This window comes from Tubulanus polymorphus, chromosome 1 (genome assembly GCF_964204645.1).
Source record: "Tubulanus polymorphus chromosome 1, tnTubPoly1.2, whole genome shotgun sequence".
NCBI lineage: Eukaryota > Metazoa > Nemertea > Palaeonemertea > Tubulaniformes > Tubulanidae > Tubulanus > Tubulanus polymorphus.
Window position 1 is genome coordinate 18,529,169 of NC_134025.1, and position 13,361 is coordinate 18,542,529.

A 13,361-nucleotide genomic window follows, 5' to 3' on the forward strand; every position below is an offset into this window, starting at 1 on the left:
TCAAGAGGCACAATTTACATTCCTAACCTTTAAACCCTCTCCATCCATTCAACAGACTTCTTTTAACATTTGCATTTTATATTTCTATTAAGTTTTAAGCGAATCTGTTTGACATGATTATCCAAAGACAGATTTTCGTCCACGTTACAACAAATACAATATTTGGCTATTCTAATGGTATCAGATTCAATCATATAGTATAATATTTTATCATGAATCACTTCTTTATCATGCCTACATATGGAACTATTTCCGCCTTATCACTGATGCGCTCTGCTGCCATGATTTGCTTATTCAACGATAGAAACTTTCCCACAGTTTGACTTTTGACATTTTCTAATAGTACGATAACCACACTCAAACGTGGTGAACGGATAATAAGACAAAAACCCAGTATGTACAAAGTAAATGAATTTAAAAATGAGAATTTATTCATTCAATCTAAAATATAAAATACACGATGTTTCGATCTCACCCTAGAGATCATCGTCAGGTGTGAGAAATAGACTAAAAACAATTAGGGCAGACTCAACCATATGGCGTTTAGTGTGATTGGTGGAAGTATAAATAATTTCGGCTTTATCAAAATTCAAGCGATGACCAGTGTTCTGCAGATTGCTTTTGGAACTTATCGACTTCATTATCTCCCAGTATCCATCTTTGAAATTCACTTTTGAATGGGAACAAAATGACCAAATTCTGTTGTTAGATGTTCTAATTCATAATAAATATTCTCATTTGATTTCTCAGTCTACCGTAAATCTACCAACGCTGAGGCATATCTTCACTTCTTTTTGTTTACTGCTAAATCAATCAAAATTGGACTCGCTCAAGGCCTCTTTCTCCATGCACTTCGGATCTGCGATGAAACCGTCCTTTCCGCTGATTTTGACCACACATAGAACTTTCTTAAAATATTGGCTTACCCCGATCACATAATGAAAATCGCTATTTCTAGGGCTAAACGAACTTTCTTTAATTCTAAACCTCCAGAAAATAAAACAAGGAAAAAATTCTAAAAATGGGCTTGCTGACATGGTTGTACTGAAAGCTGGCTGGTTGGTTTTGTATTTCTGTAGTAGAATTAATCGAACTTTGAACTGATGACTCTTTAAAGAGCTAAGAGATCGATGTTGTCTTACATCGTTACATAAAATGTTACACACGGGGACTGGGAATCGGAATGGTTTTATTGTAGACGTGGACCAAGTGGAAGAGAAGCGAACACGAAAATAGATAGAAACCACGATTTTTCTTTTTAAAATAATAAAGACATTAAGCTAGAATAAGTTGCATTTCCTTTAAATGACAATCCACTACGATCATCCGATAAAGTTTATTGCCACCATAGACTACTGCCCACTGGCTCTTTGGAGACAGGGACCTTCAACCATTTCGGTTGTGACAAAACTTACTTCGGATTTAAAAACTTGAATTTTGGAGAACAAAAAGTAGATAATAAATCAAAAAACAAGCCAGAGGCGTTGCCCATCACGTTTGGAACACTGGTCATTGCTTTAATTTTGATAAAGCCAAAACTATTCATACTTCCAGCAATATAGTTGCTAAACGCAACATAGTTGAGTCTGCCCTAATAACTTGTCAATCAGATGTTTAGTACCAATTTAAATAATGGCTTTTCTCTGCACAATTCCTTTCTTTCTAAGTATATTACTTCATGCCTTGCCAAACACTAATTACTTACATTGCTCAATGATTTACTCAATTAACCTGTTCTCTGTATATATACCCTCGATCTTAGTCTATTTCTCACACGTGATGATGATCTCTAGGGTGAGATCGAAATGCGTGTATTTTATATTTTAAATTGTTTGAATAAATAAATTCTCATTTTTAAATTCTTTTAATTTGTACATAGTGGGTTTTTATCTTATTCTATAACAATTTTAGGAAATATTCTTAAAAGCGAAATTTCATAATGCGTTGATAAGATTAAAGTTTTTATTCCTTTGTCAAATCTTCATCTGAACTCCCAACAAGTTATGAGAGGTGACAGGAAATGATGTCATCGACTCACTACAATCTTATAAGCTTCATGACTACATGATACCAGAGAAATAAGATAGCGGATATCAAAATTTCTTTTGGTGGAACGATTTAACAATGGAAACAAGCAAAAATCTATTTTTCAACCAGATATGTCAGATTAATTTCTTATATCGAGGTAACAAGTATAAATTACCATTTTTAGAGGAGAGACCCTATTATTCATTGTAAATATAAATTAGTCAAAGAAAAATTTAAAGATTGTAAGTCTGTTTACCTGTTCTCCTTGTATCTTGTTGAAACTTCTTGATTTTATCAGTACTCTCTCTAGTAGAAGCAAAATCTAAGGCAGAGGACTTTGTAAGGCTGTAATCTGATTTTCTACAGGGTAATACTGCAACACTAGTTTTCACTGAAGAGCTGGATGATACATCTTCGTCATTCAGAGCCTTTCTATTACAGCTATTGGAATTTGAATCCAATATCAGGCTTGATTGGAGCGATTTAGGCCCTAATCCCAATAGTGTAGGTAATACTGTAAGTGATATTAAATAGATCATTACAATTGCTTTTTCAAAATTGGATGAAGTAGCATACTGCCATATTCTAGATAAAAAATACCAACATTCCCTGTGAATCAAGAATTGTAATAATGGCAAGAATTGTAATAATAGCAAGTAAAAAAGAAAAAAAATAAGGTAACAAAAATAACTATAAGGTAAAATACCCTCTCAATAGAATATCACGTAAAATCTTTTTTGACCTTGAGACCTTGTTCAGGAAATCATAAGTGAACAAATGAACACGAGCCTTCCAGGCAGGCTAAGTTTCTCTTATCTTCCTAAATCCCTTATAATTTCGAGTGACTATCCAGACACATTCATTTGGGAACACCAAGGAAAAAAGATAGCGGATCTCACGATTTCTTTTGGTCGATTAAAGGAAACAAGGAAAATTTTCAACCAGAATGATATATCGGATAAATTTCTTATATCAAGGTAACAAGTTTATATTACGATTTCACAGGTGAGACCCTATTATCAATTCTAAATATTAAATATAGCTGCAAAGCAGTGATAATGGGTTTTCTGACTAGTAGTCAGTAACCTGTCTGTGGTTTAGTTTCACGATTGGATATTTTCACAAACCATAGTCAGGAATAGGAAGGTCGTTTCTGTATGCAATCTTCGTGAGTCAATTTGACATATTTAGTCATTTGCCTGGCATTTTCTGGTCTTTTGAGATATACGTCCGACTTATATTTTAATAAATGCACAACAGCTTCGTTGTTTGTTTGATACCTATAACACCTCAGCCGATGATATTAATCCATGTGCTAATCGCTCGCTAAGTGGGTCGTCATTAGTTCATAGACGAGTTCGTCGTTGACGTCATACGAAAATAATAACGTACCCACGTGCGTGTGTGATGCGGGTAACAAATTGAAACACAAAGACTTTATTTAATCAATTCTGTGCGCAGAAATGCATAATTATAAAAAAATTGCTGCAATCTTTTTTTCCGTAATCACCATTTGATGATTCTTTGTTCAACATTATCAAAAAAGGATTATCCACTAGTATGTAAATATACAAAATGAATTATTTACTTAGAAGTAATGTTTATTTACTTGCTAAACTGAAAATGATAAAATCAAATAATGTACAGTGTTCACCAGGTCACAAGAAAATTCTACTGAATTAGAATTGTATGTTTTGCCAACCATGGAACCATTAAAAAAACATTTACAGGGATGATAACGGGCATGCTTACCAAGGTCGGAAGTGTATTGTGTAAATGTATTGTGTAACTCTAGATAGTGCTGCTGCCTAATGTGGGATGAGAATAAAGGATGGTGATGGTTGATTCATGAACTAGTATTGTTGGTGTTAAGTTTTTGGTTAAATGCGTCGATTAGGACATCACAGAAGCTAGGTGTTTATTTTGTGCCAAAGGCATGAAATTGCAAGTGCCGCAGGCATGAAGCCCCTCTTGGGGTCTGGGTGCCCTTCCCAGAAAAAACACCAGACGCCAGGAGACGAGAAATGGCCACCAAAACAGCTTTACACCGGCTTCATTTACCCCATGAATGAGTGTTAATTCGTTTTTTGTAAGCACAAATTTGATTGGCGTAAACGGTCCGGAAAGATATTTGATATTCAATGTGGATATAAATAGAAGACGGTTTGTTCATGGATTTCCAGGAATAGTGACTGACTACACACATTATACGCATTAGAAAAAAAACATAACTGGTGAATAAACCACCGCCCATGCTGTTCCTACACAATACAAGAGCCCCAAGGGGTACTATGGCCAGCCTTTCAGCTTTTCAAAAATGGCAAATGATGATGCATTCTGTGGGTTAAATTTGTCAAAATACACTCCCAGCTCAGAGTCAATACCTAATAATTTACACAACACAACCGTAGAATACAAAAGTAGCACAGACAGCGACTGGAGCTGGCAGGAACAAATACCTCAGATAAATCGTTTCCCTTGGTCTTATTGATTCTGATGCGGAATAGAATTCAATTTTCTGAAAGTTGCTCAATAAAACAACATTGAATTGGATTTGATATTTTTTTGCTCAGCGTAATTAGTTTATGGAAGATACGAATATCGAAGTGCAATTCGTTCGATCAGGGACATAATTTTTACTATTTGTAAACTACAAATAAAACTGAGTACTGCAGTTTGCGGAACTTAAGTATTAATTTTTCTTTGCGAGAAGAATATATAATTTATACCGAACGGCGCATTGATTTTGAATTGTTCACATTCGAGAATCGAAAGTATTTAAACGGATTGATTTACCAGAATTGGATTTAAGTTACTTTTATTTTGGCGACGTATGTGGATTGGTGAGCGGTGTGGTTTGGTTTACTTCTTGTGTATTGGCTGTTGAGAATGATTTGGTCACTTTGCAATCGTGATGCAGATGGAAAATTCGGTGAATTCATGTGTTAAGTGAAAAAGCAAACTGACTGACATTATCGAATTTGGATGAAGTGGCTGTAAAGAAACTATTAAATTAACATTAATTGGACATTAAGTTATCGTTGATTGGTGTAAATTCGGAACGGACAACCAACAAACAGGTCGTATGATAAAATCTTAGTATTAAAATACATATTAGTAATACGTCAGTGAGCTCACTTAATTGAATTTAGGCAATATTTGTGGTCTGATTAATATTAATTATATTATCTTGTAACTGTTTATTCATTTTATAGAAAAATATATAATTGTACTATATTCATATTTGAATGGTTCTGCGTTTAGTCAAGTTCAGTCCTGGTATTTCTCTCTGACATTTGTTCCCAAACTCACCGTGGCGATTTTGGATTTCTTGTAATTCTGTGTAGCAAGTGGGTATTTTACACTAATGTCGACCCGTTAAGTGAGAGTAAGTTTCCGTCGATTCAATGGCGGCCATTTTGAAAACTTGTGGAAAGTGTTTGCACCTGTGGACTGAGGACAGGACAACAACCCAAACTAACAAAACGAAACGACGAATTTGAAAAATTTAAGAAATCAACACTTCTTCACATTTTCTTCAACTAGAATTTATCATTTCATTTTTAATTATAGAAAACACGAAGATTTTATATATATGTTGGAAAAGCATCAAAAAATAGAAATTGTCGTTTTGTTTTTTAAGTTTTATATAAATCCTTGTAGGTCACCTTGTCTACTATGCCACATGTATGCAATACAGAGAAATCGCGGCCAACAGCTGAATTTGAGAAATTACCTAATTTCTCAAAAAAAGTTGATTAATCGCTCAAAACATACATAAAATTGGATTATTTCGAAAGGTACCTTTGTTAGTTTCAGCCATTGATTGTGGACTGAAGTCAATAGAAAGTATATTTTTGAAGTGTCACTTTTTTCAACCTTGTTTTGGCCCTTGTCATCCTAAACCTTGTACATGCCCATCCGATTATAAAAAGCTTACCACCAATGATTAAGTAACTAACTATCTGACTAGTTGGTTGAAATGATGTACTTAGATTTTGTCGAAATGAATCTCAAATCAGCAAATATTATAAAGGGTTATCTTATAGGAATTAATAAATACATCTAGGAACCAGTAACACTAATACCAGATTTAGAGATCAATCTTCATGAAATACGAAGTACTCTGTGTACCAAGTTAAGTCAAAATAAGATAATGAGGATGTATTTATTTACAGATATGAGCTACAATTTTGCAATTGTCGGATTGATTGGTGGTAACAATTGATCAAAGTGTCTTCAACATTTCCCATTCAAAACCTCTGCAAGTGCTGATCTGCTGAACTAGACACAAGTTGGCCATCTTGTTTTCCGATCTGGATGAAGACAAGGTTGAGGGTACAAACATACATAACTATAAGACCATACATAAAAGCATATAAAAAACTTCCTTTGAACAAAAATTTTATTTGATTTAAAATAGTGGCCATAGAACAGATTAATAGGATTGTCAAACATGTTCAATAAATATGTCCAATCATTATCCGACAGTTGATGAACAGGCTCTATCGAGATATATTTGCAATCATATCCATGGAATGACTTAAAACACTTTATGCAACAAAGTTGAATAAAGATATGGTCCATAGAATGGCAGTGTGGTTTTTTTGTTATGACTGGAACCGAATCTGTCCGCAGGATGACTGGCACATGCCGAGTGTTGAGGGGTATGACTAAGTCGTTTCTGTCAAGCGACTGAGTAACGATGCAAACATGGCCGAATCCGAGGGCCTGCTGACCGCTTATCTTCTGTACGCATCATATGCCAAGGTTGATTTATGCAGATGATTTATAGCCTTCTCTGATCCGATGTTGCATATTTCAAAGTTTTTCAAACTATTTACGTTCAAATCCATCAAACCAATTTACACATATTTTCTATCATGGATAGCTCCTACATATTTGAATCAGTATGAGAATTTTGATTTACATTAAATAAACCTACTTGTAAATTTTGTCAGTTTAGAAAACACTCTTTCACTATGAATCTGAAATATAAAAATGCAGTGCTTAAGAAATGAGATTCTTTATTCTTATTCTAGGTAATAACTGAACACGGGAATCATGCCACGGATTATCACGTGATCAAGCCAATATATTGCAAATTTTACTCATTGTGATAACGACCCATCTCTGCTCCTGAATTCATGCACCTCAGAAAGAATTTACAAACTGTCCACAGTTATGGGAGTATATAATAGCCCCTATATCTATCTCGCGCATTTTGGCCAAAGAGAATCTATTTTCAAGTTATTTTTTCGGTTTTGCAAGATCCGATGCATCCTTCAGAAGGGATTCGAACCTGATGGCATCGACTCAGCCACGACACGAAAACCTGCTACACTAGACCGAATCAGATTGCCCGTTGTATAATCGCTGAGGCAAATTTCATGGAAGAACTATGGAACAAGAAAATTAATTTTAGATTATTTGTGAAAAAAATCTAGAATTTTTAGGATAAGCTAATGTGGGATTGCAAATTTGAAATCGAAGCTTTAAGAAAATTGGGGAATTATGAGATTTGGCGATTTGGGTAGGTGATACAGGTCTTCAACTGTAAATAGTCATGGTTTAATTTTTTATCGAAAATTGATAACTTGCGACCGACTTCATTCACTTTTGCCTCTAAGCTGGACTGCAACTTTATTGCCTCCATGGTTGAGGAAAGAGTGAGTCTGGGTTGAAGTAGCCATTGTCATTTGAAATAACTTGTTTTATGTTATTCTGGATGAATTATGCATGTGTTTTGTAAGTTGTATTTTCTTATTTCAAAATTTTGTAACTTGTGTTGTGTATATTGTACTTACTTATTTTAAAATTTGTAACTTTATTGAATTTGGGAATCTTGTTTAACATGAGAATCAATAAGAATTGAATTGAATTGTCACCTGATACACATGCCCTAAGAGGACGCGGAGCCGTATATGACAGCTATGCTATCATAGATTGCTAATCGGGATCGTTCTCATGAAAGCTGCATACCCCTAATATCGAACATATTTTCTAAAACATTTGAATATTGAACTTATATGTTTACACATTTTTATATTGACCGTACGTAGTGCCAGCTCTACACAGCAGTACATTCCAGCTCTACACAGATCGTAGAAAGCTTTGTCATTCCACCAGCATCCCCATGTCAGGGTCTTACTTTTATATCAGACCTCCGCATCGTGTATACATCCACCATTTTGACTGAATAATCCGATTTACTTATCATTTCTATTTATGCCTGCCGCTTCTGATATAATGATACATCCATTACAATTAAAATACGTCTTCACTACTTCGACGTTCAAATAAGGCTCATTTTATAATCACAGGAAGACATTCTACATCTTTGTCACTAACATTATGCCAAATAGCTCGTATTTGTACACAAAGACCTGTGACGTTTTGCACATCGATTTACTGTTGTGATTTGTAAAATGACACTGAATGATTAACATTGTTTAGGTTTCATAATGGTAACGTTTTATAAGGCGTCAAAAAACCTGGGCTGAAATTAAAATGGGATTTCTGATTGGCTAATAATGACATCTTCTAAGCTGCGCACTTGGTCTTGTGTGGCAGGGTTTCGTAATGTGGCAGTCTCGATGCCATCAAATTCAAATCCCTGCCAGGGAGGATGGATCCGACGAGACAAAAAAACAAAATCAATAGGCCTTTATTCGGGGCACGACCTACTAGAGGTAAATGTGGTAGTAGGCTTTGCTAATACAAATGCTTTTTAACGGTCCGAAAGGGCACCAACACACAAAATCTTGTTTAAAAACCGGAAATTGAAAGAAATTGAGTTGTATTTTTACATTTATTTTGGTAGACATGCAGCACCCAAATACATCAATATGGTTGGAAGATTAACTCAATACCTACATTAATGATGCTGACCTGTCAACCAAATGAAATGTGTTTGAAATCCAAATGGTGATAATTCCTGTCTTTCCAACAACGTTGCGTGGTTTAATTCAAATGACGTACCTGGATTGGCAATCCAGATCAGTTACGTTATTTCATTTTCATGTCCATTAGAGTTTGCAGGATCAAATGGATGACCACTCCATTCTTGTCAGTATCGACAATTTCTTTGCTACATTCAAATAATTCTAATCATTGTTTTCAGATTGCTATCAATTAACATTGTTCAATGCGTTTAGGAGTTGATTTCACTTTCCCTGATTGGTTATTCTCAGAGCAATCCTCTTTTTGACTGAAGACGCAGAAACCACCTTCAAAGTTGTCAGATAAAATGATAAATTTAGGGATTAGAAATTAATGAATGGCCAATCCTTTATCTAGTTCAGTCTCCGTATTTTCGTCGCTAGATTAATTTGACAAATACATTTCAAACAAGAGCCCCAAGGGGCACAATGGCCAGCCTGTCAGATTTGCTTTTTATAAATGATGTAATCTGTGGGTTATATTTATCAATATACACTCCCTGCTCAATATCATTTACATAGTAAAATCGTGTGTTAACACAGACAGCAGGAACGAATGTAATATAGAAATAAGTTATTGTATTGTTCAACACCCCTGGTGGCCATATACAAAAACCAATGAGCTTGAAACTCACCAAAATCACAGAACAGCTTATAAGCTACAACTTTCTAATTTATTGTTTTAACAAAATATGCTTAGGTATCAATATAATGTCGAAACCATGTCATGAGCTACAACTTTCCAATTGATTGTGGTAGCAAAATATGCATAGGTACGAATGTATTATAGAAATACTAAGTTATTGTATTGTTCAACGCCCCCTGGTGGCCATAAACAAAAACCAATGAGCTTGAAACTCACCTCGATCATAGAACATGTCATGAGCTACAACTTTCCAATTGATTATGGTAGCAAAATATGCTTAAGTATCAATTATTATGTGGAAAAACTTTTTTCCCACCTACGAATGAGTACTGATGACCCCAAGATGGCCGCCAAGTGTGTCATAATTGCCTGGTCAAAAATACCCTCTCTGATATAAAAGATCCCCTCCAAAGAATACCCATTACAAATTGCAATGAAACATGGCGCACCATTAGAAAGCTACAGTACTCAGAATTCAGGCCAAAATTGACATTTTTGGGAACAAAAAAGGTCACAGTACGGCCATCTTGAGTCCGATCGACTTAATTTTTCTCATGCCGATGGGCCCTCGGGGGATACAAATATATACGAATGATCAAGGTTATTGATAAAAGTGTCTTCAAAATTTCCCTCGAAAACTTCAAAAATGTGTAAAAAGTGCTGATTTTGGCGAACAACAATGGCTGCCAGTCGGCCATCTTGAATCTGAGAGGGCCAGTTTTTGGCCTGAAGATGTGTCTAGGGTAGATACACGTATAAACCAAATATTAAGACATTACCTTGAAGCGTCTTCAAAACTTTGGAACTCTCACGAACTATCTAGATGGTTATCTCTCGACCTCAATAGCTTCAAGACCCATCTCAAAACAACTTTGTTCCATGCAGCATAACATTAACTCTCGGAAAGCGAATTGTATTTAACATTTTTTTGGCAGAATAAAATTTGATTGAATTTGCAATTCGGGCACATGGCTAATTAGCATATCAAGGTCATACACCCGATTTGGTAAAATCTTTTTTTTCGCGAACCTTGCGCAATTGTCAAGGATGAATTTTCTGTAGAGCAAATAAAAATTCCTCCCAAACACCAAATCAACTAAAGATTTCATAGAAATCGATCTTGAAATACAATTTTAAATCTTAAAATAAAACCCGGAAGTAAAACAGTAGACGATACCGCGGGTTCACATGAACACCTGATTTCTGTAAACGAAATGTTGGTTGTGACAAAATTGTTCAGACGGTTTTAGGTGGTAATAAGTACGGAAACGTTACGACCATGGTCGACTTATTCAATGAAATCAGGCCTATGTGATATCCAAATTTTGACTTTTTTATTCTCCAGACCTCCCTGATATAGAAATAAAAAATTTTGGTGGTACGAAAGTGCAATCACAGCGCCGACGGCGACAGAGCCGTGTCAGAGATCGGCGGAGTGAAAATTGAGGTGGACGAACACGAAGAAGTAGGCTATTGCGCTACTTGATTCGCGAAAACTCCTGGCGCGGGCCCGACGCTTTTCGTTGATTAAGTAATACAAATATCATGCAATGGGTTTTCACAATCTACCGCCGGTATTTACCGGATTTCAATATCACTCCAAAATTCAAAGAAACCTCGATATATCGAACCGGAACACTTCCGGTAGATATCCGCGCCTGCCCAACCGGGAAACTTATTTGTTTCAATAGATATTGATAGGATCCATCATCTTCACCCGTCAAGGGATTCGAACCCACTAAGCTAAAGCCGTGCCAGAATCGGGTCGGGCCAATCACAGCGCTTGTAACAAACCACATTAGGCTTCTGTGGAATTTCCCAGTAAATGGGCCAATCAGCGAACACGTAGCGAACGCGGAAGTATTGTCGCGTTTTGATACATGACGTCATGCGCAAAAGCGCCAGTAATGACATCGCGATAATTCACGTGAACAGCTGCTGATATTTTCAGATAAACCAATCACAGGGAAGACACAACTTCCTGATTGGCTGATAAAAATTGAAATTTTCCCGATTTAACTTTCGTGAAAAATGCAGAAAACATTTTTATGAGACCCTATTTCAAAATTCTGCTCGCTACGATTCCGAGAATGGATTACGCTTAAATACGTGATTTGTTCGAATATGCCCTCACTTGGCAAGCAAAAGAGCCTTTTGTGTGGAAACCATGTCATTTTAATTCGCTCCATTTGTGTAGTAATAGGCTCAGCCTACGGCTGGCCTAAAAATTCTTGCCCACGCATTCATAGCACTATAATGCTCACCACATTGATTAGAGCATTTATAATTGATTAGAAGTCGAATCTGAGGGAGGTTACATTTTTTTGTAAAAAATCAAGTGGATAAACAATAATCACGATGATTAAGGTTTAAGGATTGTAAGTTTGTTTACCTGTTCTCCTTGTATCATGTTGAAATCTGTTTTCATCACTACTATCTTTGGCAGAAACAAAATCCAAGGCAGTGGACATTATTAGACATCCTGATTTTCTACAGGGTGAAACGGCAGCATTAGTTTTCACTGAAGAGCTTGATGATACATCTTCGTTGTTCAGAGCGTTTCCCTTACAGCTAAAGGAATTTGAATCCAATATCAGACTTGATTGGAGCGAGTTTGGCTCTAATCCCAATACTGTAGGTAATAAATAGATCATTAAAATCACTGTTTCAAAATTGGATGCAGTAGTAGACTGCCACATTCCAGATACAAAAAATACCAATATTCCCTACAAATTAAGAATTGTAATAATAGCAAGTGGTGAAATACACTCTCAATAGAATATCGTGAAAAAGCTTTTTTGAATGTATCTACATTCACACACTAGAGTGTCAGGAATTGTATCCTACTTGAACTGTTTGCATGACCTATATTATGTAATCGTCTATCAGTACATCTTACTCAATAAATCCGTAGACCCAATTAGTTATCATACTGAACACACGTCTTCCTTTTTTCCTTTCTCAGCTTCGAACCTTCCTGATTCTATTTTTTTGCCGTGACCAGGATGGCTACAAATATGATCGAAAGGCAGAGGAAGTTAAGAGGAGCCTACCAAGGACTATTGAACAAAGCTGTTTCCGGGGCTGAAGCAGTACTCGTAAAGCCCAGAATTTCAGAAGATGACGTTGACGAGTTGGAAAACAAGATCGGAATAATTTCAACCAAATTGTGACATACAACAACTGGATAACAGAATAATTGAAATAACCTTAGACGATGAGCTGGAACGAACAATCATTGAAGCTGACGATTACAATACGGATATTATTAGCAAAAACTCGTAGCTCAAAAAATTCCTCCAATGGAAACGAATTGAAGATTTTCCAGGCCCTGATACTTCGGCATTCAAGGTAAGTGAAACTTCCACTCATCGAACATCCAAAACTCAGCATCTACCAAAACTCACTCTCACAAAGTTTGATGGCAATATACTCACCTGGCAAAGTTTCATTGAGTTTTAATTTGGCCGTCCTTAATGACCAACAACGCGACAATATCGTTAAGTTCCACTACCTCAGGGGACTGGTTACCAGAGAGGCATTCCGCACGATTGAACGGTTAGTTCTTACCGACGCGAATAACCTGAATGCGTTAGAACTACTCACGACAAGATATAGTCAACCGCAGAAAATCGTCTGTTCCTATATGAATGCCATGTGGGAGCTCCTGAAACCAGGAGAAAACCTGACGCAATTGAAAAATTCTCCGACAATTTAGAAATCTACATTTGGGGATCAAACGATTG

General features: G+C 36.0%; 1 protein-coding gene across 1 annotated transcript in view; it reads right to left on the bottom strand.

Moving 5' to 3' along the window:
- Positions 1–6,424: 6,424 nt before the first annotated feature.
- The window catches only part of LOC141908246 (uncharacterized), a 158,309-nt gene continuing 151,372 nt past the window's right edge, over positions 6,425–13,361 (bottom strand). The window contains exons 18-19 of the mRNA XM_074798233.1: positions 12,008–12,247; positions 6,425–7,016 (exon numbers count right to left, since the gene is read on the bottom strand). Coding sequence (XP_074654334.1) covers positions 7,009–7,016; positions 12,008–12,247 — 248 coding nt within the window. The 3' untranslated portion in view covers positions 6,425–7,008. The remainder of the gene's footprint in view (positions 7,017–12,007; positions 12,248–13,361) is intronic.